Source organism: Somniosus microcephalus, chromosome 8 (assembly GCF_052327205.1).
Source record: "Somniosus microcephalus isolate GS21.2 chromosome 8, FLI_Smic_1.0, whole genome shotgun sequence".
Classification (NCBI taxonomy): domain Eukaryota; kingdom Metazoa; phylum Chordata; class Chondrichthyes; order Squaliformes; family Somniosidae; genus Somniosus; species Somniosus microcephalus.
In genome coordinates, this window is record NC_140994.1 from 56,603,291 (window position 1) to 56,627,867 (window position 24,577).

A 24,577-nucleotide genomic window follows, 5' to 3' on the forward strand; every position below is an offset into this window, starting at 1 on the left:
GGAGCCCGAGTGTGACATCAGATGTAATAAATGACATACAATAGGGGAGGTGGAGAGAGTTTATTCTGTGAATAAGGAAACCTTCATTGCTGATGACTGACAAAAACATGAGTACATTGTAAAAGTGATTCCCAAGAGTGGAGTAACCTGTAAGGAGTTTTGAATGGGTATCATTAGCCCTGTAAAGTTTTAAGCAAATATCTGGTGTACAAATGTGCAATGTAGTTACATCAGTCAAGTCACTAAATTCTTATTCGTGTTGTAAAAAAGAATGTGTTACCTTTGTGTGACATCATGACATCAGTAACAGAAATGATACTTAGTTGTTCCAGAACCAAGTGATTTAATCCCCCTCCCCCAAATAAACAGTTTCTTTTGCATGGTTTATTTTGTCCACTTTTCAAAGCTAAACATTATGGAGCTTGGGCCGCTTTATGATGCTGTGAGGAAGCATCATACTTAAGGGACAGTCTTCCAGTCTCTAGGAGTCCAGTGGCAGATGCATGATCCATAACAACCTATAGCGATGCATTGTAGTAACAACAACAACTTACATTTATATAGCACCTTTAATGTAGGAAACCGTCCCAAGGCGTGCCAGTCCATCCAAACTGCACAAATAGTTTGTGGCAGTCTGGAGGTGAGCACCCATTCAATCGCACCTAGTCCAGCATTGGTATCCTATATTAGGTAGTTGAATATTGATGTTGCCATGGTTTTGGTTTTATTGCTTTGCCTTCAGTCTGAATTCTTTGCCTGCTGAAGCTGAATGCCAAGCCCAAATGCTTATCCCTAGTATTAACTACAGTTAATCAAACTGGCTGTTGTACTGTAAATTTATAGTACAAGATATTTTGATGATTTTTAATTTGAATGAGAAAACGTGTTTTTTTTTTCTTATCTCTCTAAATTCGTGAGGAAGGCACATTGCTGCTGTGAAGACAAACACATAGCACTTAATTCAAGCCACCATATTTCACTCATTACGTTAAAAAAACAGCTCATCAACCTATAATTAATTTTTTGCTCTCCTTTGGTTTCTCTAGGGATTTGAAGAATAACTTGATTAGCAACATTGAGCCTGGGGCGCTCTATGGGCTTTCAGAACTGAAGCGACTGTAAGTATTCATTCTAATTGAATTGCCTAGGCCCTGTCAAATTAGTCAATTTCCTACCTTGTCCCGTTAGGGGAGTTGGGGTAAAGCATTTTTGATGAGGAATATTACATTATTACTCTCTCAAAATAATTGATATGTTTTGACATTATTCACTGCAAAAATCTTGTTCGATGTTATTTTTTGTGAGAGTCAATAAGGCAAAATAAAATGTTCTACCGTATAAAAAAATAAACTGACAGTGTTTCGAAATCAAATCCTGAAAAAAACATATCTTTTCATTTTATAATCATAATAAATTCTCTAGAGCAAATGAAATGTTTTAGTTTATTAACAACATGTTGGGGGGAAAAGTCATTAATGTGCAATCTTCAAATGTTTACATCCTTGTTGCAACCAATAACCTTCTAGTGGCGGGGATTGAAAGCACCCCCATGCGTGAAAGTATATAAGCTGTCTTCAGTTTCGCAGCTTAAGAGCTTCTTTTTTTTTAGTTTAAAGGCTTTAGCACCTGTTTAGAAATCTGTTCTCTTATCGTATCATTTAAAATGAATTTAATTTGAGGGATTTAGGCTTCAAGGTCAGAAGTAATTTTGTAAGTTCGACTTGGACACGTTTCAAGATGTTATGAAGAGTTCCCTTCAGCAGCGCTGATTGAGGGTGGGTGAAAGAAGAGAGCAAAAGAAAGAAAATCTTACAACTGTCTGAAATTTCAGGTTGCTTTCTTCTGCTGTGCGCTCTTTTCGAAAAGTTTCTGACATTAAGGCCAGAATTTTACCGGCGCTGAGAGGACGGGATCGGAGGCGGGTCAGCTGTGACATTTGAAATGATTGACAGCGGGTCAACCCGCCTCTATGCTCGTCTCCCAGGTGTCGGGTCTGTCAGCGCTGAACAGGCCCGACATCAAGCGGCAGTGGTGGAAATTTAGACCATTAGCTAGATTGTTAAGAGGCAATTAAGTATTATTTAAAGCTCACCTTTAGATTTTTAGAGTTCGCCAATGGCTTCCCCGCTGCTCGGGGATCACGTTAGGTAAGGAGGTCGAGTGTCGTGTCAGCATGGGATGATTTATTAACTTGACGGCTGCAAGTGGTCTATAAAAGCTCCCATTTCACAGGTCTTCACTTTCCAAGGTTAGAAGCTGTTGCTTACTGCATTTGGAAGACAGATTGAGCTTTATGCAGCTTGTAAGTGTTTGGAGTAAACTCTCTCTCCGGTGTCACTTCATTGCAACAACCTCTCTCACCATTGACAGATCGCTTCTGTCATCTCAACCTCACCTGCCATCTATTACATCAGCATCGGTGCCCTTGAAAAAATCTCACCTTGGTCCTCAGAATCCCTCCAAAGTGTTGAAAATAAAGATTTCAATGTTTGGCAGCACATTAACAGAAACTTCACATGAACATTGGCTAAAACATGCAAGTGCCTACCCTTGTGTGTTGTTAGTTGGTATGCTTGCAGTAGGATGAGGGTGAGTGTGAGGGGTGGCTAGTGAGATGGGGAAGTGAAAATGTAGATAGAGAGGGATGGGTGGAGGTGCAAGGTAAGTTGGTGTGAGTAAGGATGTGCAGGAGTAGGGTAGGGAAGGCAGAGTGATGGGGGTGTAATGAGTGGCACAGCAAGATGAGGTTGAGTGTGGCTTGGCAGTAACGTTTTGTGATCTACTGAGATCATTGAAAGGTTTGCGCCACTGCAGCTAGGTCCGCCTGGCGACATCTCTGCTTGTGTCCTCTGCAATGTACAACCAGGCTGCATTGGTCTCCTGGGGAGGTCTCTTCCACCCATTGGAAGGGAAGAGAACCACCCTGCGTGCTGTGACTCCCTCCATAAGCATATGGAGGGAGTCATGGGAGAGCCTGGGTGCAGCCGTGCATCTTTGTGCAGTACATGTCAGTGTTTGCAGCACGTCAATGCTGTAGAACACTGACAGCACAACTGTCAAAGTAAATTTGGCCATGGTCCCTTTAAGGAAACCGACTGATAACGCGTCATCAAATTACGTCATCAGACCTGCTTCCTTTTAATTGGCCGGGAACCTTGTGGGCGGGCTTAACGAGGGAAAATCACTTCAACGGAGCGGGATGGAGCAGACAGCGGGCTGGGACCGCGCTACCCACCCCGGCCGCCATGGACCTGCCTCGGTAGGTGAAATCATGGCCTAAGTGTTTGTATTCTGCGAAAATTACATTTGTGTGGAGTGTTCTTGTCGTGCAATTACACCTATTTAATTCCTAATAAGAACATGTAGAGAGGGGCCTGACTATTGTTGGGCCATAGTCGGTGGTCTTCTGCTGTGTGAGTGAAGCTCAGAATGCTGTGGGTGTATTGTTCACCTGCAGTGGCTGCGTGCTCACCTTCCTCAATGAATAAAGTGTTTTAGTTGTACCATTTGTTACACTTAAATAAAACTTTGCAATGTCTTATTGGCCTGAAATTTAATTTCTTATTCATTTTTGTCATACCTTAAAGTGAATTTTCTATATATTGTGATAACAGTGCTTATCAGGCTCAAACTGACTCATGCACACACGGATACACAAACGGACAGACATAACCCCAACACTTTTTATGCTCACTATAATAATCATTCAGAAGAAGAAATGGAGAGGAGAAAACCAAATATTTTCATTGAGCCTTTCTTAAAAATTATTATGAACTAACCTGTGACCTATCTATAATGTCAAAAGCAATTTTATTCATACTGCACAGCATTTCAGGATTTAAAGTAAACCAGGACATCCCCATGGACTACTTGTAGTTACAAGGAACAGAACATGTGTAATGGTAGTGTGAGGGTTGTACTATCAGAAACTTGGCAACAACTACTGGCAACAGGAGAATTGGTATAAATTCCTGCATTGTGAGGCTTGGTGAGTTTGGATCCTACTGAGTGAAATTTGCATCAAAATCTGCACTGAGGTTCAGTTTGCTCAACTCATCAAGGTTGTTTGCAGGAATGAAGAAAAGCTGCCTGGGAATGGATTCCATTCTGCATTGTTCAATTAACACTCCCAGTGGATCAGTCAAGAAATGTCCTTAATGCAATCTGTGGAGCTGTCTGTGGCACATTTCAAATATTCAAAGTAATATTCTCCCCGTCCTGCTTGTCTCTTTCACTGGTGAATCATTAGTCACGGTCATACTCTGTATCACCCTCCAGAATGTTCACCCCCTCATGATCAAGACCCTCACCATCCGTGATCTCACTATGGATGAATCTACATGTGCAACTACAGATACACAAATCACTAAAAGTAGCGATGCAGGTTAATAAGGCCATTTAAAAAAAAACATACACTTTTAGACGGATAGAATTGAAAAGCATAGAAGGTATGTTCTACTTGTGTATAGAACCTTGGTTAGACCACACTCGGAGTACTGTGAACAGTTCTCTATTCACCTCTGATACCATGAGGTCGTCAATATATTTGTCTCTAAGATTGAGACCCCCTATGCAGCTGACTGCCATTATCTCCCCTCCTGTTTTCTCCCCTGCTCCCGACTTACCTCCCAGTCTCACGCCCACTGGCTCTGATCCCGTCACCACAATTTCTCTCCTATTTTTTAGTTATCCTCTCCAAGCTCATTTCTTCCCTGAGACCCACCTCCCATTCCTTCAATCCCCTCCACACTCAACTACCCCTCCTGTCCCCCACGCTAGCCAGCATTATTACTGGCCCCCTTTGCTCAGGCACCACAACTCCATTTCAAGATCGTGTCATCACCTCCACCTAAAACAAAGTTCTTATGACCCATTCATCCTTTCCAAGTATTGTCCTATCTCACCTCCCTTTCCTCTCTCAGAACCTAACTGTGTTGTTGTCTCCCAGCTATGTGCCCACCTTTCCCAAAGCTTCTTATTTCAATCCCTTCAGTCCAGCTTCTACCCTGCTTGCAGAACTTGAAAGCACTCTGGCCAAAGTCAAGAATTACATTTTCTGTGGCTGTGACCGCAATGCACTATCTCACCTTATTTCCCTTAACCTCAACCATGGGCTTTCCCTCATGTAGATTCACCCCTACTTATGTGACTATAGCCAATGCATCTCCAGCAATGGCTTCTCTTCCTACCCCTCACCATAACCTCTGGAAGCTCCAAGGATCAATCCTTGGCCCCTTGTCATGTTTTGGAATTTGTTGATGTATTCAGCATGTACCAATGCTAATGTTTGAGTGTAAGTTCTAGCTCTGATTAAGTTTTTTTTTCATTTAAAATCAGACCAATATTCCACAAACTGAGGCTATCCTGCTATGTTTGGGGTGGTTGCCAGTTTTGAGGAAGGGTCCCAGACCTGAAACGTTAACTCTGTTTCTCTCTCCACGGATGCTGCCTGGCCTGCTGAGTATTTCCAGCATTTTCTGTTGTTATTTCAGATTTCTGCAATATTTTGCTATTGTATGCATACCCTTTCAGGTTCATAGTTCAACAAAACCTCTAACTAAAGAAGCAAGAATTACTGCATCATGATTTTAGATGGTGACTAGCTGGGGGGGTCCGGCGTTGCCAGGGGAGTTTAGAGGGCCGTGTGGTTGACGGCCGGCCGCTGCCGCTCCCCCGCTCTGTGTCTCGGGCTGCGCGGTTGCCGGCCGGCCGCTGCCGCTCCCCCGCTCTGTGTCTCGGGCTGCGCGGTTGACGGCCACCCGCTGCCGCTCCCCCGCTCTGTGTCTCGGGCCGAGCGGTTGTGAGGCCCGGCCCGAGTGACACCAACTCATCTCCCGCTCCGGCGGGCCGACGCAGCTGCCCCGCTCGCTGTCGAAAAGCAGGGGAAAAAATGGCGGCGACGTTTTGGGAGGTTGCAGGATTAGGTCCCGCCCGTGACGCAGTGATTGGTGAACCATCAGGTCACTGAACTGTAGGATTGGGCAACCATCACGTCACTCAACGCTAATGAGCGGTAGGATTGGTCAACCACTAATGAGCAGATTTTTGAAAGTTTTTTGTAAATTGTCCAAACAATTTTTGTCTGACCAAAAAGTAAATACACCTATGACACTCCCCTGATCATCAGCTTTCTTTTGATATAACATATGTGTAGGTACGCTCTATAACTTTTGAGTGTATAGCGGACAGACAGGCAGACATACAGACAGACATACAGACAGACATACAGACATACAGACAGACATACAGACAGACAGACATACTGCTTTATATATATATATACTAGCTGTGGGGGCCCGGCGTTGCCAAGGCTTTTTTGTAAAACGGCAGTTTACAGGGCCGCGCGGTTTACGGCCGGCCGCTGCCGCTCCCCTGCTCTGTGTCTTGGGCCGAGCAGTTGTGAGGCCCGGCCCGAGTGACCCCAACTCACCTCCCGCTCCGGCGGGCTGGGAGCGGGATACTGTGCCGGAGCTGCACTGTGGGGGTTTGTTGCGCTGGTGCTGTCGCTGTCGGTATTAAAAAAATGGCGGCGATGTTTCGGGAGGCTGCAGGATTAGGCCCGCCCACACATGGAATTAAACGCCCCCCGTGATGCAAGAGAGAGAGAGAGAGAGGGAGAGAGAGAGAGAGGGAAGGAGAGAGAGAAGGAAGGAGAGAGAGACAGAGAGGTAGGGAAGGAGAGAGAGAGAGAGGGAAGGAGAGACAGACAGAGACAGAGAGGGAAGGAGAGAGAGACTGGGGGGAGAGAGAGAGAGACGGGCAGAGAGAAAGATTAGAGAGACTGGGGGGAGAGAGGGAGAGAGAGAGAGGCGGGGAGATAGAGAGAGAGAGACTGGGGAGATAGAGAGAGAGAGACTGAGGGGGGAGAGAGAGAGCGACTGAGGGGGAGAGAGAGAGACTGGGGTAGAGAGAGACGGGGAGAGAGAGAGAGAATAGAGTGACTGGTTGTACCTCACTGTTTTCCACATTATAACAGTTGTCTCATTATTATCCACGGAGTGACCTTCAAACCATGTGGTAGACTTGTATCAGGTTTGTAGCAGTAATTGCCTCACAACAGAATTCCCCCATATTGGCCAAGATTTTCTGCGTGCCACCAGCAGCAATCTTCTCTCACTGCTCACCAACTATTTCATCACTGTCTCCTGCAGAAATGAGGGGGGGGAAGTATGTGCGAAGTGTAATGAATTTATACACTAATTTATGAGGGACAGGTTTGTAATTTTGTTACATGTAGCACAAAGACAGTCTTCCTTCCACACAATGGCAGGAATTTTTTCTACCTCGGCAGGTCAGGTGTGGGTGGTGGCCATGGCGGGTCACGACCTCACTGCTGGCTCCATCCCGCTGTTGAAAATGACTTTCCCCTAATTGGGCCTATTAAGCCCGCCCAGCGCGTTACTCAGTCCAATTAAATGGAGCAGGTCTGGTGACGTCATTCATGACGCGTTTTCAGCCGGGATCTTTAAAGTGGCCATGGCCACATTAGATTTGATATTTAATCTAGCATAGTGCCGTCGGTGTACTACAGCATTGGAGTGCTGCAAACACTGACAATGACTGCACAGAGGCAGAGGGCTGCACCCAGGTTCTCCGAAGGCTCCCTCCATATGCTTATGGAGGGAGTCAGAGCACGCAGGGAGGTCCTCTTCCCTTCCGATGGGTGGAAGAGACCTCCCCAGGAGACCAAAACAGCCTGGTTGCAGATTGCAGAGGAGGTCACAAGCAGGGATGTGTTCAGGAGGACCTGGGTGCAGTTCCGCAAATGTTTCAATTATCTCATGAGATCAGGAAACATTAGTACAAAGCCACACTCACCTTTATCCTGCTGTGCCTCTCATCACATCCCCATCACTCTGCCTTCCCTACCCTATTCCTGCACATTCTTACTCACACCAACATACCTTGCACCTCCACATCCCTCTCTATCTATATTATCACATCCCCATCTCACTAGCCACCCCTCACACTCACCCTCATCCTAGTGCAATCATACCAACTAACAACACACAAGGAGGCCACGTGGGTGTTTTATCCAATGTTTATGCAATGTTTCTGTTAATGTAGTGTCAAACATAAGGGCCTAGAAATTCATTGACGCCACTTTTGGGGCGCTAAAGTGGGGCGTCCGCTAAAGTTTGCGGCCGCCACCAAATCTAGGCCACTTCTCCGATATTCATTAGCTTCGCCCTACTAGTTCGGGCGAGCGCTAAAACTGCTGTTGGATGCCTCTCTTTGGGCGCTAAGCCGGAGGTGGTGATCGATAGCGCCGAGGCCGGGCGCAGCGCAGGTGCGGCCATCTCGTGACTGACAGCAGACACCCTGGCGCCGGCCAGCTCTTAAGGGGGAAGGGTCGACTGTGTCTGCTGCCACGCCCTGGATAGTGGAGCCCTCCAGCTAGGCCTGAACACTGCTGCTGGACCCAAATAGCGCCTGAAGACATGGAGAAGGCCCGTGAACGTGCGCAGCGCTTCTCAGAGCGTGATCTGAGTGTGCTGCTTGCTGCTGTGGAGAAGAGGCGCCATGTTTTGTACCCAGACAATGGCAAGAAGGCGACGGTCCGCGTCTACAGGAGAGCCTGGAGGCATGTCGCCAGCAAGCTGTCAGCCAACAGCGACGTCCCCAGGACCGGTGCCCAATGCCGCAAAAAGATAAATGACCTCACACGCATTGTCAGGGTGAGTACCCTTTCCAATGACCTCCTCATCCTTGCATGTGCACCTCACATTATGGGCAAAGGGACCTGAAAGCTCTAATGGCCAGCCTTCATCCAGCAGCTATGGCACAGGCATGAGCATCAACTGCACATTCTGCACTGAACACACTGGCCAAGCTATTCCACCATGGGAGGCATTGCACACCAGATCATGGCGACACACTGGCCAGGCTATTCCACCATGGGAGGCAGTGCACAGCAGATCATGGCGACACACTGGCCAGGCTATTCCACCATGGGAGGCAGTGCACACAAGATCACGGCGACACACTGTACTTAGAGGCCGTCCTTTCTCTTGCAGGCCAAGCTGGCGAATAATCGCAAGAGCCGGACTGCGACCGGGGGAGGACGACCCCATATCCAGCCACTCACCGACCTGCAACATCGCGTGGAGCGCCTCATGGGTGGCCGGGTGATTGGGCCCATTGCATGTGGAGATGCCGACCCTGTTCTGGGAAGCAATGGTAAGGACATCACCTTTTGCACCTCTCTCGTCCCACTTGCACATCAGATCTACATCCTTTGCCACTGTCCGACCAATGCGCTGAATGCCACCACTTACGCATCCCGCACTGACGCCCTCTCCTCACTCTAAAGCTACTCTTGTGCCTTCCTGCTTTCAGATGGTCAAGAGGAGGTCCCTCAACTTGCCAGTGACAGACCCTCCGAGGAGGAGCAGGAGGAGGAGCAAGAGGAAGGCGGCCCATCAGGGGAACCCTCAGCCGCGGCCACCCAGGCCAATGTAGGGGACACGTCTTCCCTGGAGGGCAGCGTGGCGGAACTGTCGAAGGGGAGGGGAGCTCCTGGGACCTGCATGCTGCAGAAAGGCGGGAGTGGGGTGGAAGCTCGGCGGCCTTCTCCCCAGAGGGAGAGTCCGGCCTCCAGTCAGGAGATGCTCTTCGCCGAGGAGATGGAACGCCTCGAAGACTTGTCCGCGGACTCGGAGCGCCGGCACACGGAGCTCATGGCGGCAGTGGCATGGTTGCCTGAGTCCATCGTTTCCCTCTCTCGGAGTGTGTCCGAGTTCGGGCCCTTAGAGGCCACCAGTCGGGCGGAATACCGGGCAGATCTTTCAGCGACTGGCCAGGTGATTAGTGGTGCCGTCCAGTCACTGGCTGCTCTGCTGCGGGCAGTGAACAGGTCAACACGGGCACTCACTGCTGCCACACTCGCTGTGTCAGCCAGGCATCGCCAGGGCACCCGGCGCGCTGCAGCAGCACATCGGTCTGTCCCTCGGCAGATTGGTGCGCATGCTGCAGTGCTGGCCCGGGCGAGTGCCAGTGTCTCAGGCGACCAGCGAACGCCTGCCATCCGCCAGCTTGCTGCCATTCCTCCAGCCGCCACTGCCACTCCCCCAGTGGAGCTGCCAGGAGCTGCTGCAGCGACTGATGCTGGCCAGCCACAGCTGCAGCAATCAACAGCCGGCCGCTCGACGCCCAGACCTCGACTAGGCCGACCCCCAAGGGCATCTGCCGTCACGACATGTGCCCCTCAGGAGCCTGCCCCCAACCTTGCAGCAGCCAATGGCCTTACTTTGAGGCGGAGCAGCAGGGCGGGCAGGGGCCACCCAAAGATGGCCAAGGCATTGCCCTAGCGGGCCAAATACTCGAATGTGTGGCCATTTGTGTTTGTTTCTTGAGGCCGAGAATTGGATGTTTGTTTTTTGAAGGCCGATGATGTGATGTTTGTTTTGGACGAAGGCCGAGAATGACGGCCATTTTCGTTGCCCTATTTTGTTAATCCTCCCCAGGTTGTGGGAGCTAGTAATGTGTTTGAGTGTTTTTTGGGGGTTTCCTCTGTTTTTGGTTTTCATGTGGGAAGGGCCCAGAGTTTGTACAATAAAGCATTTTATTTATTCACATTGTCCATGTTTGATCTTTGAAGTGTTTGTTGCCTTAACCGGCTGAGGGCTTGCGGAGCGGCTGCAATCATGTTCTATCATTGGCACAAGCCATTCCCTGACAGGGGGCCTAGAAGTGACGCTCAATAAGCCGACGACGGGCGGCCCTTGGACCTTGTGCATCCCTCTTGGGCTGGTACTCCTCGTCCTCGTCGTCCTCATGCTCCTCCTGCTCCTCCTCCTGAGGTGGTGGTCCAACGTGAGGTGGCAGTGCCTGAGTCCTACGGATAGCCAGGTTGTGCAGCATGCAGCAAACGACGACGAATTGGGAGACTCGATCCTGCGAATACTGGAGGGCTCCCCCGGAGCGGTCGAGACAGCGGAACCGTTGCTTGAGCACGCCGATTGTTTGTTCTATGAGGCTCCTCGTCGCTTGATGGCTTGCGTTGTATGCCTCTTCAGCAGGGGTCGTGGGCGCGTGGAGCGGGGTCATGAGCCAGGTACACAAAGGATAGCCTTTGTCCCCGATAAGCCATCCTCTTGGGGGAGGCTGTGCCTGGAACATGTCAGCCACAGTTGTCTGTCGCAGGATAAAGGCATCGTGGCTGCTGCCTGGAAAGCGGGCATTGACAGCTAGGATGCGCTGCCTGTGGTCACACACCAGCTGTACATTGAGGGAATGGTAGCCCTTCCGGTTGCGGTAATCCTCGGCATGCTCAAGAGGTGCCCGCAAAGCCACATGCGTGCAGTCAATGGCGCCCTGCACCATGGGGAAGCCCGCTATTCTTGCAAACCCCACTGCACGCTGCTGCTGCTTGTCCAGGGTCATGGGGAAGGAGATGAATTGATGTCTCCTTCTGAAAAGGGCTTCGGTCACCTGGCGGATGCAGCAATGCACGGCGAACTGGGAGATGTTAGCGATGTCCCCAGTAGCGGATTGGAAGGAGCCGGAGGCATAGAAGTTGAGAGCCACCGTCACCTTCACTGCCACCGACAGAGACGTCCTGCGCATCAGCTGTGGCTGCAGATCTCTCTGAAGCAGCCGGCAGATGTCTGTAACCACCTCCCTTCGGAATCGCAGCCTCCTAACACACATCGCGGCAGACATGGTCAGATAGGAGGTCTGCTGGCGGTATACCCTGCGTGGGTAAGGCCTCAGTTGGCGACGCCTGTTGCCCCCTCTGCGTCTAGCCAGGGCTGCCACTCTCTCACGGCGTCTGTAAGCCCTTCTGGCATAAGGCTGAAATTCAGCGTTGCCACCCAATGCAGCCCCCATTATATGCTGACAAACACTGAGCTCTGAATGAAGGCTAAGATAATTGGTAAGCTCTGGCCTGAGCCAAAAATACCTGTCCAAGTGTTGGTCCAAACCAGTAAACTCTCCTCCTTGGTCTCTGCCCAAAAAACCGTTGCACAAGAGTGAATGCTGCAAAATGGCTGGCCTTTATACTGCTGGGTAAGTGCCCTTTAATTAGCGCTCCCCCCAGCCCGGCTGGCCTGTGTACCGTTCCACTTCACAGTCGCTCGGGACGCCCGGCGCACAATGGGCCGGCGCGAGTGAAGTTCCGGTTTGGGGCGCACAAAGGGCGTTGCACTATTAAATGACGTCATGATCTGCGCGCGCAGCAGGGCGCGCGCTAAGACTTTGCGCCGGCGCTAAATGTGTCCTGAAGTTGGGGAGAGGCGCAGATCGCGCTGCGCCCGGGCGATAAGCGCCTAGCGCTCGAGATCTACTCCCCCTAAGGCGCTAACGGCTGGCGCGCCCAACTGAATTTCTCGGCCAAAATCTTTATTTTCAACACTTTCCGGTCTTGGACAGATTTGTGTGCACCTTTGGAAGTGACTTAGTGAGTTGCAGTGAATTATGAGACATAATGGTAACGCCCACAATGGGGATGAGTGTGAAAAAAATGGCTTGGTCATTGTCGGGATGCTTTATGGTGTTGGTGTGGGGTGGTGCCAACCTGGTGCGTCATGTGGCAGCCAGGGTGTACAGCGTCAAGTGAAGTAAATCTGGCCATGATGAGGCCATCCCTGGCCTCCCGGGCAGCAATGTGCTCGGGTGCTGATGCCCTCTGTCTTGTGCAGCATCAGGTGATTGCGGAGAAGGTTGGTGTTGTTGTTGGTGTTGGGGCTGATCGTGGTTGGATTCTGAGGACCAAGGTGAGACAGTATAAAGGGCACCCACATTGATGGAATAGCAGGAGAAGTACAGATGGCAGAAGCATTCTGTCAATGGTGAGAGAGTTCTTCCAGTGAGGTGAGACTGGATGGAGACTTTGCTGGAAAGACTTGCAGCCAGCAGAACCTGTGCTGGAAATGGACTGAGCAACAGCTTCTGCCTGAGGAAAGTGATCATCTGTCAGGTGGGAGCTTTTACTGTACATTTGAAGCTGTCAAGTCATCAGTTGGAGCAATGGCCACGGAACTCCCGCCTCAGGTTGACAGACTTGCTTCCCGAGCAGCGTGGATGCCGTGGCCATGCAGTTAAATTTAAAAATAAGTTTAAAAAGCCTGTTAAGGGTCTGACAACAAGCTAGTAATCTTCTCAATTGGGTCGCCAGCCACTGCTGGTCGGGTCAGCTCCGTGATGACAGACATGCCTGGGGGAAAGGCACGTGGGGGCAGATCCGCTGTCAAATATAACAATTTGCCTACCTGACCAGCCACCGATCATGCCCTCTACCACCCAGGAAAATTCCTGCCAATGTGTTGATGGAAGATTTATTGCAAGCATTTTTTTTGTTGTGAATTATTGACCCAGAGTTTGCTGTCAAAATAACAGTGAGGCTAATGGCGCCCAACTTTATTTATGCGCAAATAGTACAGCAACTTCAGATGAGGGGCAGATGCGGTTAAACTCAAAAGTCCAACAGTTGCTATCTGAGTTACGCCGCTCCACTGTTAGATTCGTGCTGTCTGCCTGACCATTGAAATGCTTTGAATGGTGTAAAGTTGCTGTATTTGCGCAGTAGATACCAACTAAACTTGCCACAGAAAGTTGCATCTTGTCAATTTCAATCTAAGTACCCTTTTAACAACATGGTAAATTTTAATTACTGCCAGTCAACCTCTCTGGCACTGAAAATTAACTATTACAAGTGTGGAGTCTCGTTTCTTCATGTTTTAATTTTGTTGGAGATTTTAAAAATGTCATTTAAAATTAAAAACTTTTTTAGCTTTTCCTTTCTGTCTTTTTTTTTCTCTCTCTCAATCCAATCTTTCTTCCCCTCTCTATTTCTCTTTCTGTACCGGATTTGACATTGAATTTACAAACTCTAATTTACACTTCCTTCTTAGTCCTTGTGCTGTTTATTTCACAATCCTTCAATCTGATTGGTTAAGGAGCTACACAGTCGCTTTCCCTGTTCACTCAGGTCCCAGATGCCGGTTTCCCTCGCGGCGACATTATCAGCTCGCACTTTCAGCAACTTGCCATGCAAAAAATGAAAAAACCTAAATCTGTGAGGGCGAGTCTAACTAATGGCAGATGCCATTAGATGCCGTGCTACAGAAAATTTTGGCCCAATGAGTTTTATGTGGATATTACAAGGTTTTTTTCAGTTATTCCATTACCTTATCATTTGAGAAATAAGATTTTAATCTATAAACACTTGGGCATCAATATTAACCCACGAGGGGCGGGAGGAGGGGGATTAAAATTTTAAAAACGGGGAATATGTACACACCCGTTGGGTTTTGCTTCGTGCGGCAGGACACTTCATTAACATCTTTAAATCAGGCTCCCACAGTGCAATTGGGAGCCTGATTTCATTTTAACAGTTGCCACGCTGGTTTCCCAGGGCTTGGGAAACCCAGCAGTAAAAGAGAAACGGGAGCTGCTGGCTCAAGAAGGCAAGTGCCTTTAACCGCACTCCTTGAGGGCCAGTAGGAGCAGGAATGCTCCCTTCAGCCTCCCCTCTGCTGATTGCAGCCTCTCTCTCCCCCTCTGCTGCGATCGCCGAATTCACTCCCACCCCCCTCCCCGTAAATATCGGGGCTTTAGTAAATGGAAAAATCATTTTGTTTGGGTTGCTGAGATGTAGGCCCCGATTTTCCCCCAGCCGTCGGGCGGGTTTTCAGGCGGGCGGGGGCTGAAAATCGCAGAAATAGGGGGTCGCGACCCCCCCGCCCGATTCCCCACCCCGTCTGACTTTCGCCCCCGTGTTTCAGCGCGACCCGAATCAGTCCCGCCTGCAGCAGGCGGGAATGGTCGGCGGGAGCCTAATGATCAATTATTGGCATGTTTAATCCTATTTTCAGGGTCCTTTGCAATTTTCAGCCTTTCCCCATGTAAAACACGCCTGGTGGGAACACCGCTGATGAAACCTGGCGTGAACAGAGTTGGCTTGCTTGCTTTCAGCTGCAGGTCAATCAGGACTGAAGAGATTTAATCAGACAGCATTTGCAGGCTGCAGGACCTTGTTGCTGAAGGCTTGGGGCAACTTGTTGAAGGCTTAGGCACAGCTGTGGAAGGCTGGAGCCTCACACACTTCTCCAGTGTGAGCTCCTGGGAAGCCCCTCTCAGCACCCTAACTCAGTGCCTCCTCAACGGAGGCATCTGTCAGAAGCATTGGAGGCCTTTTGTTCCTTCCCTTCCTGGCATTAGAGGATCTCCAACAGCAGAGGAGGCTGGAGCAACTCCAGCAACAGCAGCACCAGCAACAACAGCAGCACCAGTAGGAGCGACGGGCTGCGGCTCAGCCACCTGAGGCAGCACAGGCCAGAAGGGGCCAGCACATGGAAGGCCGTCGGCGCAGGAGATACCCCCCAAACAGGGTCTACAGACACAGGGTCAGCTACCTCAACATGACTGAGCAGCAGTGCCAGAGGCGGCTCTGACTTTCGCGAGAGGTAGTGACTGACATCTGCGCAATGCTGCAGCAAGACCTGGAGCCCAGAGCACCAGGTCGACACTCCTTACCAGTGGCCATCAAAGTCGCCACTGCACTCAACTTTTATGCCTCAGGCTCCTTCCAGGGATCAGCAGCAGACATCAGCAGCATCTCCCAGGCGGCCGCGCACACTTGCATCAAACAGGTAACCGATGCCCTCTTTGCCCTCGCGCACAATCACATCCATTTCACCAGGGATCGTGCAAGTGTGAGGGCGCGAGCGCTTGGATTAGCTCAGCTGACAGACTTTCCAAGGGTGCAGGGCGTCATTGACTGCACACATGTGGCCCTTAGGGCACCCCACCGCAATCCAGGAGTTTTTGTCAAACGCAAGGGCTTCCACTCCCTTAATGTTCAGCTGGTGTGTGACCACAAGAAGGTGATTTTGCATGTTTGTGCCAAATACCCTGGCAGCTGCCATGACTCCTTCATACTGCGCCAGTCTACTGTGCCTCCACTATTCAGTCCGCCAAACGAACTTCAAGGATGGCTACTTGGAGACAAGGGATATCCCCTGCGCTCTTGGCTAATGACGCCGTTGAGGAGACCAGCCAGCGAAGCTGAGGAGTGCTACAACTCCAGCCACATTACCACCAGATGCATTATCGAGCAAACCATCGGATTGCTGAAGATGCGCTTCAGATGCCTCGATAGATCAGGTGGAGCCCTACAGTACTCATCAGCCAGGGTCTCCAAAATCATCGTGGTATGCTGTGTGCTTCACAACATGGCACAGCGTTGTGGCTTGCCGATTCCGCAGGACCAAGAGGCTCCTCACAGAGCCGCCTCGGATGAGGATAATGCTGAGGATGATGCTGAGGAGGAGGAGGAGGAGGACGGAAACGAGCATCCTGCAGAGGCCCGCCAACCAGCGGCACCAGTGCGCGAGAACATTGATGGGCGGAATGCAAGGAACGCACTCATCCTGGGCAGATTTGCGTAGCCTGGTACATCAAACACTGCAGCCTCACTGCTTCTTAAATGACCATGGACAGTGGCCCATGCCTGCACATTCCTACCTATTTGACCAGCTTGCTGACATCTGCAAGTTATACTAAGGCCTCTATGTGATATCCCCATTTGCCAAATGACAGACGCCATAACTGCAGCAGTTGCCACCAGATTTTTAATGTACAGGAAACTGATGGCATTAAAACTATTTACAAGACTTTTCACCCAAGTGACTACCCTTGTGATTAGTGGTGCTTTATTTTTCTCTTATGCGTGCTCCTACGTAGTGGTACCCCTGTGGCTTCAGCAGATGTGGAGGCCCCTTGCTCACTTTCCTGCTGCGCCTGTCTCGACACCTTTGGTGGGTGTCCTCTGGGGTGGCGAGCCTGTGAGGGCTCGCCAGCAGTCTGCTGCTCCTGCGGCTGTGCAGGGGTTGAGACTCCTATCTCACTGGGGTGTGGACTCCGGTGGGGCTCTGACCGAGGGCTCTGAAGTGGCATGGAAGTGTGAGCGCCTGGAGAGGAGCCCCCACTTCCTTGAGGTGTGCCAACAACCTCCCTCTCATGTGTCAGCTCCCTCACAGCGCCTGCAAGTGGCTGGAGAGCACCTGGTTGCACATCAGGGGGGCCATGGGGACCCGTCTCAGCACTGGAAGTCCTGCTCAGAGGGACTTCCATGAAGGTCTGGTTTCGGTGCTCAATAGATGCCCATCGCTCCTCAAGAGATGCCATTCTATTCAGAGCACTCACCATGTTTTCGATACCCTGGCGACTAAGCTCCTCCATGGCCGCAGCCCTCCTCTCTTCAGCTGCAGCCCTCCTCTCCTCGGCAGTAGCCAGCCTTACCACGGAGGTTGCCAACCTTTCCGTGGTGATGCTTTCATGCACTAATGACTCCAATAAGGCTCTGCTCATGCTCGCCATGGATTCCTCCATTCGCTCCACACTCGCAGCGACCCTGGAGACAAAACCTGCCAGAGACCCCTGCATCTGTGCATGGAGATCCATCACCTCCTCTCTTGCGGATGGACCCAGAGGCATAGGGTCGACATGCAGCTGAGCTGAGCTGGCAGAGGCCTGCGCCCTCCAATGAGGACTCTCCACTGCTGTCCCTGTCTCCACACTCTGCTGATGCTCACTTGTGAGCTGTGATACACCAGGTGACAACACTACTCTATGTCCCAAAGGTCCCACCGAGGTGTGAGTGTCTGCGCTGGTGCTGGGTGCGCTTACTTCTGCTGATGCTGCGCCCTCAGAGGCTGGAGCTTCCTCTGAGGAGTCTGGCTGCAAAGCCTCTTCCTCCTTGGCAGTGGCGATGGGGGCTCCGGATGGTCCTGTGGGGGAGCAAAGGAAAGAGTTAGAGATGTGATGCCAAGGCTACTTGCACATTGGATTTGGCAGATGCTCATAAGTCCAAATGATGTGGCTTCAGAATCATATCAGCAACTCATGCTATGTCAATGAGAGAGATGGGGAACTATTCTGTCACCAGCTTGCGGGCTTGCTCCTGTCTCTCCTGCCCCAGCATCCACAGGCACGTCAGCCCCAGCAATCTCGATCGCAGCTTCCTCCCAGGGGCTCAGGTGGGCGAATGAGGGTGGTCCTCCTCCAGTCCTCTCACGCTCTCGTCTATTGTGAGCTCTCTTTTCCTGCAATGAGGGAGACAAGTGGAGTTTGAGTGAGAGTGCAGGAGTGAGTGTAGAGATTGCATAGCATAGATAATTAGAAGGAGACAAAGATGTTGTGAGGCTGCACGACCAAGGGCCCTCTCTGTGTGTTGTCAGTTGTGTTCCAAGCATCAGAGTGAGAGGCAGTGTGAGGGCTGCATGGTGGAATAGTTATGTGAATGTGAGCATAGAGAGATACGGAATGGGTAAGGGTGCATGGATGTGACTGTGAAGTGGGATGTGGAGGAAGAGATTGCTGAAGCTGAGTGCTGTTGGGAAAAGGCAATGGGGATCAGGTTGAGGGTGATGGAAACTTCGTACTTACTTTCCCTGTGCGGTGAAGGTCATGGAAGCGCTTCCTGCTCTGCATCCAGGTCCGACGGGTGACTCCCAGAGAGTTGACCTCTGCAGCCACCTCCATCCAGGCAGCTTTGGTCTCTTTGGGAGGCCTCTTCCTCCCTGAGCGAGGGTAGAGGGAGGAAGAGGCCTCCCAAAGAGACCAAAGCTGCCTGGATGGAGGTGGCTGCAGAGGTCTGTAGCCAGAAGGCCTGCTGATGTGGCCATTAAAGCTGCTGTGGGCCCTTACCCCATCCACCAATGTCTGCAGTGACGTCTCGTCGAATTTGGCGGCAGCTCGGCCTCTGCCGCTGGCAGCAGCTGGTGCAGGCTCCTCTGCCATTCTGCAAGACTGGTTGAGAAGCCTGCAGAGGTTGAGAAGCTTGCTGGACACTTTAAAAGCAACACGAATGATGACATCATACCGTGGGGCTTTCTGACTGGAAATGGACAATTAGCAAGGGTGCCCACACGTTGGAACTTAATTGGCCACTTGAGCGAAAATTGCGTACAGCTGGCTGACCCATTTTTTTTCAGGTCGGAACCTGACATTTGGGGAACCTGAAAATTTCCCGCACGATCGGGAAAATCGGGGCCGTAAAGTCTGCAGACAAGAGGATCGAAAAGTAAATGCAGCAATCCAGCTCTCCCAGTGGAATTGCTGAATTCACCCTCTATGTTTACTACTTTTAGAAATGACTGGGCTCATTTTTCAACCCCACCCCCGCCCCCCACCCCGCCTGATACACTCCAGGTGCTGATCCATCTCTTGGAAGCCCCTCCCGCCTGGAAATGGGGTGAAAATCATTGCTGAAAGGCTTACAGCAGCTTTAATGGCCACATCAGCAGGCCTTCTGGCTACAGCCCAAAACAGCAGCCAGGAGACCTCTAGCCTACAGATCCAGTAGGAGACCTGGTTGGGTGGGGGGAGGGGAAAGCACATTTCTTTTTGGGTCCTGCATGGTCTTGCTCACTGCTCCTCTTGGTTCCTCCAATCCGAAAGGGTTTGGGAGCAAATACTAAGGCATGAATTCTACCCTCTGCTTGGTCCTCTGCCAAGTGCAGATCCAGGAAAATGGGGCATTTGACATGGGGACAGTTCTCCCACCTCATTTGTATTACCGATGAACACTTGCGTTTGTTTCCAGTGCAAGCACTCTGTCCACCCTCAGGAAACTTCAAAGGTATGAGGGCACTGGAAAAGGGGTGGAGACCTGGCATGATGAATTGCTGGCCCTGTTGCCTCTGTTTTACGCCTGAGAAACAAGCATTCCTGGGTTCAAAGCAAAGGAAAATCACCCCTGATGTTTCTGCCCTTTACTTGTGGAGCCAGTGACCGATGCAGGGATGTAGTTTTACAGGTTCCAGCAGATCTCCAACACCTCATCCAACTGCCCATTCTTCACCTAAGTACCTAGACAGTATGTGCTGGAAGGCTATTTGAGTGCAAGGGGCACCACAACAAAGCCAGATACTCAAGTCTGTCATTTTCCTGCATTCAAATGGTGTCTTGTGTATGAGATTGTAGTCTTCTGCCTGAAGCCCTTGATTTAAGGTTCCTGGAGGACCCCATTTCCCTAGTGCAAAATAGCCTATGGTACAGATAGAAATTCTTTGGTGATGCTGCATACTGTGGGGGTATCTTCATCCTCCTCCCACACAAAAAGAATCACACTACATGTAAATGGGCAGGCATTTGTTTTTACAGGGAAACAAAGGCCATCAAATCATACTCCTTCCAACCTTCCCCTCCACCCCCATTTCAATCTCTCCTGCTTCAGCCTCAGACTAGATTCACTCTGACATTTTGGTATTAGATTAACTCAATAATTTCTCTGCAACATTTTTATGTTCTTAGTGAGGTTACAGTGCATATTTTTGCATACTTGATGCACGGGGCAATGTAAAGCAAAGGAATGATGATGAAAAAATTTTGTCTAAAATTAAATGAAAGGAAAGCAAAAAAAAGGAGTGGCTCATGATATATAAATATATAACATTTCTAATTTTAAGATGAAACCCAATAATTCATCCCCAAAAAGTAAATTCCAAAATTAGGATTAAATCTCAAAATATCAAAATATCTGCATTCAGCAGTTCTGCTGTGATGCTCTTTTCCCCTGTTCTCTCTATTTCGGCATTGATGGAGGGTGCAGCTTTGAGTCACCTACATCATGTACACATGACTGAACAAAGTTACATAGGGAGGAGGCGGTGGGGATTCCGCTAAGAAGAAAAAATAATCTCTCTTCGTGTCCTCCCAAAAGTAATAAACACTGGTTATGTCGATGGTCATTCATTCTCATGATTACCAATGCAATACTTAGTATTTATAAAGAATGTCTATTTATTGTTGCTAAAATTGTTAATAATTTGCAAATAAAGTATGTGGGCATTCATCCAGAGTTTTACAATTTTGCAATACATTGAAACTATCACTGCCCTATAAATTTGGCACAATATCCAAAATCATAGTGTAGAAAGTGCATAATGATTTACTATTATAATTTACCTCTCCCCAACACTAAGGGCTAGATTTTGCCAACCCTGGGGAGGCGGGTTTGGAGGCGGGACTGCTGGGAAAATGGCAGAATTTGGGGGTGGGTGCCCAATCCGCCCCCAACCCGCCTCCGTGCCATCTTGCCAGGAGGCTGGTAGCCGTCCCACGCCGGGTCCCGTCTCCTTGGAGGCGGGAAGTGATTACAGGCACTTAACTGCCTGTTAACAGGTAGTTAACAGGTAGATAAGAGAATTATCCCCATTTTGCCCACACAAGTGCGGGCTTCCCGAAGGCTCCGAAACCCGCCAGGGTCACCGAGGCGAGTAGTGGGTCTGCAGGGGTTGGAGGGGTCCAAAAGTGAGCAGTGGAGGTGAGTGAGGGGTGCAAGTGTGGAGAGGTGAGTATCTGAGGTAAGTGGAAAGTGTTAGAAAAAGTGTACTTACCTTTGTCTCTTCCTGCAGGCTTCAATCGGTGGGTATGCGGAGAGTCTCGCACCTCCGCGGCAGAGATGACAGATGCCCATTGCATTCTCCAATGCAACAACCATCTCATTTCTGCAAAAGAAAGAGGTTTGATGAGGTCTTGAATTCAAGAACTCATCAAACTACAGAGAATGTCAGTGTTTGACAGCTTCACAGAGCTGGGCGGGTTGGCCAGAAGTTGATGGAGGCGGGACTGAAACCCGACAAGTGGGAGTCCCACCTCCAAAAGCTCCCCATTGGCAAAATCCAGCCCTAAATAGCTGAAAATAAAAATCATAATTATAGATCCCAGTGCAATATTTATAAATTCCACCTACCATATTCTTTCTATGGCAGGCTTGTGAAACAAAACACAAATCAAGGAGAAAAAGAGAAAGTAAATAAATCCCTACTTATCATTAGTACGATAGCAAAATACTGCAGATGTTGGAAATCCGAAATAACAACAGAAAATGTTGGAAAAACTCAGCAGGTCAGGCAACATCCGTGTTGCCTGACCCGCTGAGTTTTTCCAGCATTTTCTGTTGTTATTCCCTACTTATCATTGTATGAAAAAGAAAGACATGTGTTGTAATGCGATGTTATATCGCTACACCGCTGATTGTTTGTGTGTGTGAATGCATATGTCTGCCTGAGCTGATCGACTGGCCTAAGTTTGTTCCTTTTTATAAATCCATCTCTTTATTTTTTTCATGTTACCCCTTCTAAGACCTCTTTGCCTCTTTTTTCCCTGCCCCCCGGCTCTTTGTTACCACTTAATTTTGGTGCCCATCGTGGTGGCAGTTGTCAGCTCAGCCTTGCTCCACACAAGCACCTCTAGTTTCCAGAGTGTGAGATTGAAAAGTTGGCTCCAATTAAATGTGGTCAGCATTGACTCAACCATTCCTGGTGTCAGTTGCCGTCAACATACACTCCACAACTAACCACTGAAAAATGATGAGGAATATGTTCCCTGGCTGATTGCCCCCTTCACTTAGCCAGGGACACGGAAGCGAGTTACCACATCTTCATTACAGACTGTCTGAGATCAAACAAGCTGAAATAGACCAAAGATGTTGCCTAGGATCTTCCTGATTTATAACACACCACTTGCTTCATTCAGCCACTGATTCATTGGAGCCCGTAGTTACATTTTACAATGTAATAATTTTTGCATTCTGTTTATAGGGATCTGTCAAACAACAGGATTGGATGTCTGAGTCCTGAGATATTTGTGGGCCTCACCAGTTTGTCTAAACTGTAAGTAGATAAACTTAAGTTGCTTTTAGTCACCTAATTAAGATTCTTTATAATAATTTTTTTTGAACTGGTGTTATCAGTCTATTAAGAATTTAAAAGCAGGCTTAGTTGTAAGCATTTCTGCTCATAAAAATGATAAGAGAACAGTGCAGAATTGGAAATGATTAGAAGTTCTGGGTGGTTTGTAATTAATAACATTCTACAATTAGATTAGTGAATTATAACTTGAAATTAACATTATTAGCTATTGTGGCGACACGCCACCATTGGACATAATCCGCTCATGGCGGCACGGACAGTTTACGCAGGCGCACTGCCGGCAGCAGCTGCCCCCAGCCATGGGCCCTTTCCTCCGGCAACTTGTTTCCCGCAGGGACAGGCTGCCGGGAGCACTTCCTGTCTGGGGAGTATTTAAGTGGTTGCGCGGGCTTTTTAACTTCACTTGTTTTACCATGATGTAAATTAAAGCAGTTGTGTTCCATCAACTCTGGTCTCGACTCCCACGTTTGCTGCGGTATCTCAACACTGGTGACCCCGACGCTCAGGACGAATCCTAAGCTAGCATGGCGGATACAAACGCAGTCACGGTTAAACTACCGGACTTTTGGGAGAACATGGCCGAGGCCTGGTTCGTTCAAGCCGAGTCCAGATTCCGGCTAAGAAGCATTACAGTCGACGCCACGAAGTACGACTACCTCGTCGCCTCTCTCACCTACGCCACAGTCCCCAAGGTTTGGGCAGCGCTGCAGGATCCACCAGAGGAAGGCAAGTACGAACATCTGAAGGCCGCGCTCCTTAAAAAATTTCAGGCGTCCTCCTACCAGCGCAACTGCCAACTCCTCGACCTCCCAGGCCTTGGTGATGCTTCACCATCAGACCTGCTTTCCCACATGCTGTCCCTCTCAGACAACAAAAAACCCGGCGCCCTCTTTCGCACGCTTTTCATTCGGCAGCTCCCCGCCAGCATCCGCCCGCTCATTGTGGAGTCTGGCTCCGTGGACCTGAACGAGATAGCCGAAAAGGCCGACCGGCTGCTCTCCGCGCAGACCGCCCGCGACGTCGCACCCGACCTCACGGCAACGACCACGCGGTCCCCCCGGCCCACTAGGCCCGACCGCCCTTCCACTCCGGGTCACTGCTACTACCACACCCGTTTTGGCACTAGGGCCCAACGCTGCACGCCACCGTGCACTTTCAAACCCCCCCCCGCACCGGCCCCCACGATGGCTGCGGGGCAAAAGGGGCCCCTACTGTACGTCACCGACGACAGCACCAACCGCCGATTTCTGTGCGACACAGGAGCCCAGCACAGCATCACCCCAGCCTCCGCCCTCGAAATCCAACGCGGCGCACGGGGTATCACGCTGGCCGCAGCCAATGGCTCTGACATCCGCACATACGGCACCCGCATGGTCACGCTCGACCTCGCAGGCCGCCGCTACCGCTGGGAGTTCCTCACAGCCAAGGTCCTCTGCCCACTCATCGGCGCCGACTTCCTATGCGCCCACGGCCTCCTTGTGGAAATTCCGAGGCACCGCCTCGTCGACATCAACACTATGGCCCCCATCCCTGGCGCATTCACCCCGGCCCGTTCGGCCGGCCTGACGACCTACTGCCTCGCCAGAGCCACGGACGACTACTCGGCACTACTAGCCGAGTTTCCTGCCCTCACTAACCCGACCTTTTCGGCCAAAGCCGCCAAACACGGTGTGGAGCACTATATCCCCACCACCGGCTCCCCGGTCTCTGCCCACGCCCGCAGACTCGACCCGGCCAAGCTGGAAATCGCGCGGGACGAGTTCACCACCATGGAGCAACTCGGCATCATCCACCGCTCCAGCAGCCCTTGGGCCTCGCCCCTCCACATCGCCCCCAAGCCCGGCGGAGGCTGGCGCCCCTGCGGGGACTACCGCCGCCTCAACGACGCCACCACCCCCGACCGATACCCGGTG

The 24,577-nt window shown here is 50.3% G+C and overlaps 1 protein-coding gene across 1 annotated transcript in view; it reads left to right on the top strand.

Annotated features, from left to right (window-relative positions):
* The window catches only part of adgra1b (adhesion G protein-coupled receptor A1b), a 1,141,355-nt gene that overhangs the window by 284,728 nt on the left and 832,050 nt on the right, over positions 1-24,577 (top strand). Inside the window, exons 3-4 of the mRNA XM_085994744.1 lie at positions 1,047-1,118; positions 22,554-22,625. Coding sequence (XP_085850870.1) covers positions 1,047-1,118; positions 22,554-22,625 — 144 coding nt within the window. The remainder of the gene's footprint in view (positions 1-1,046; positions 1,119-22,553; positions 22,626-24,577) is intronic.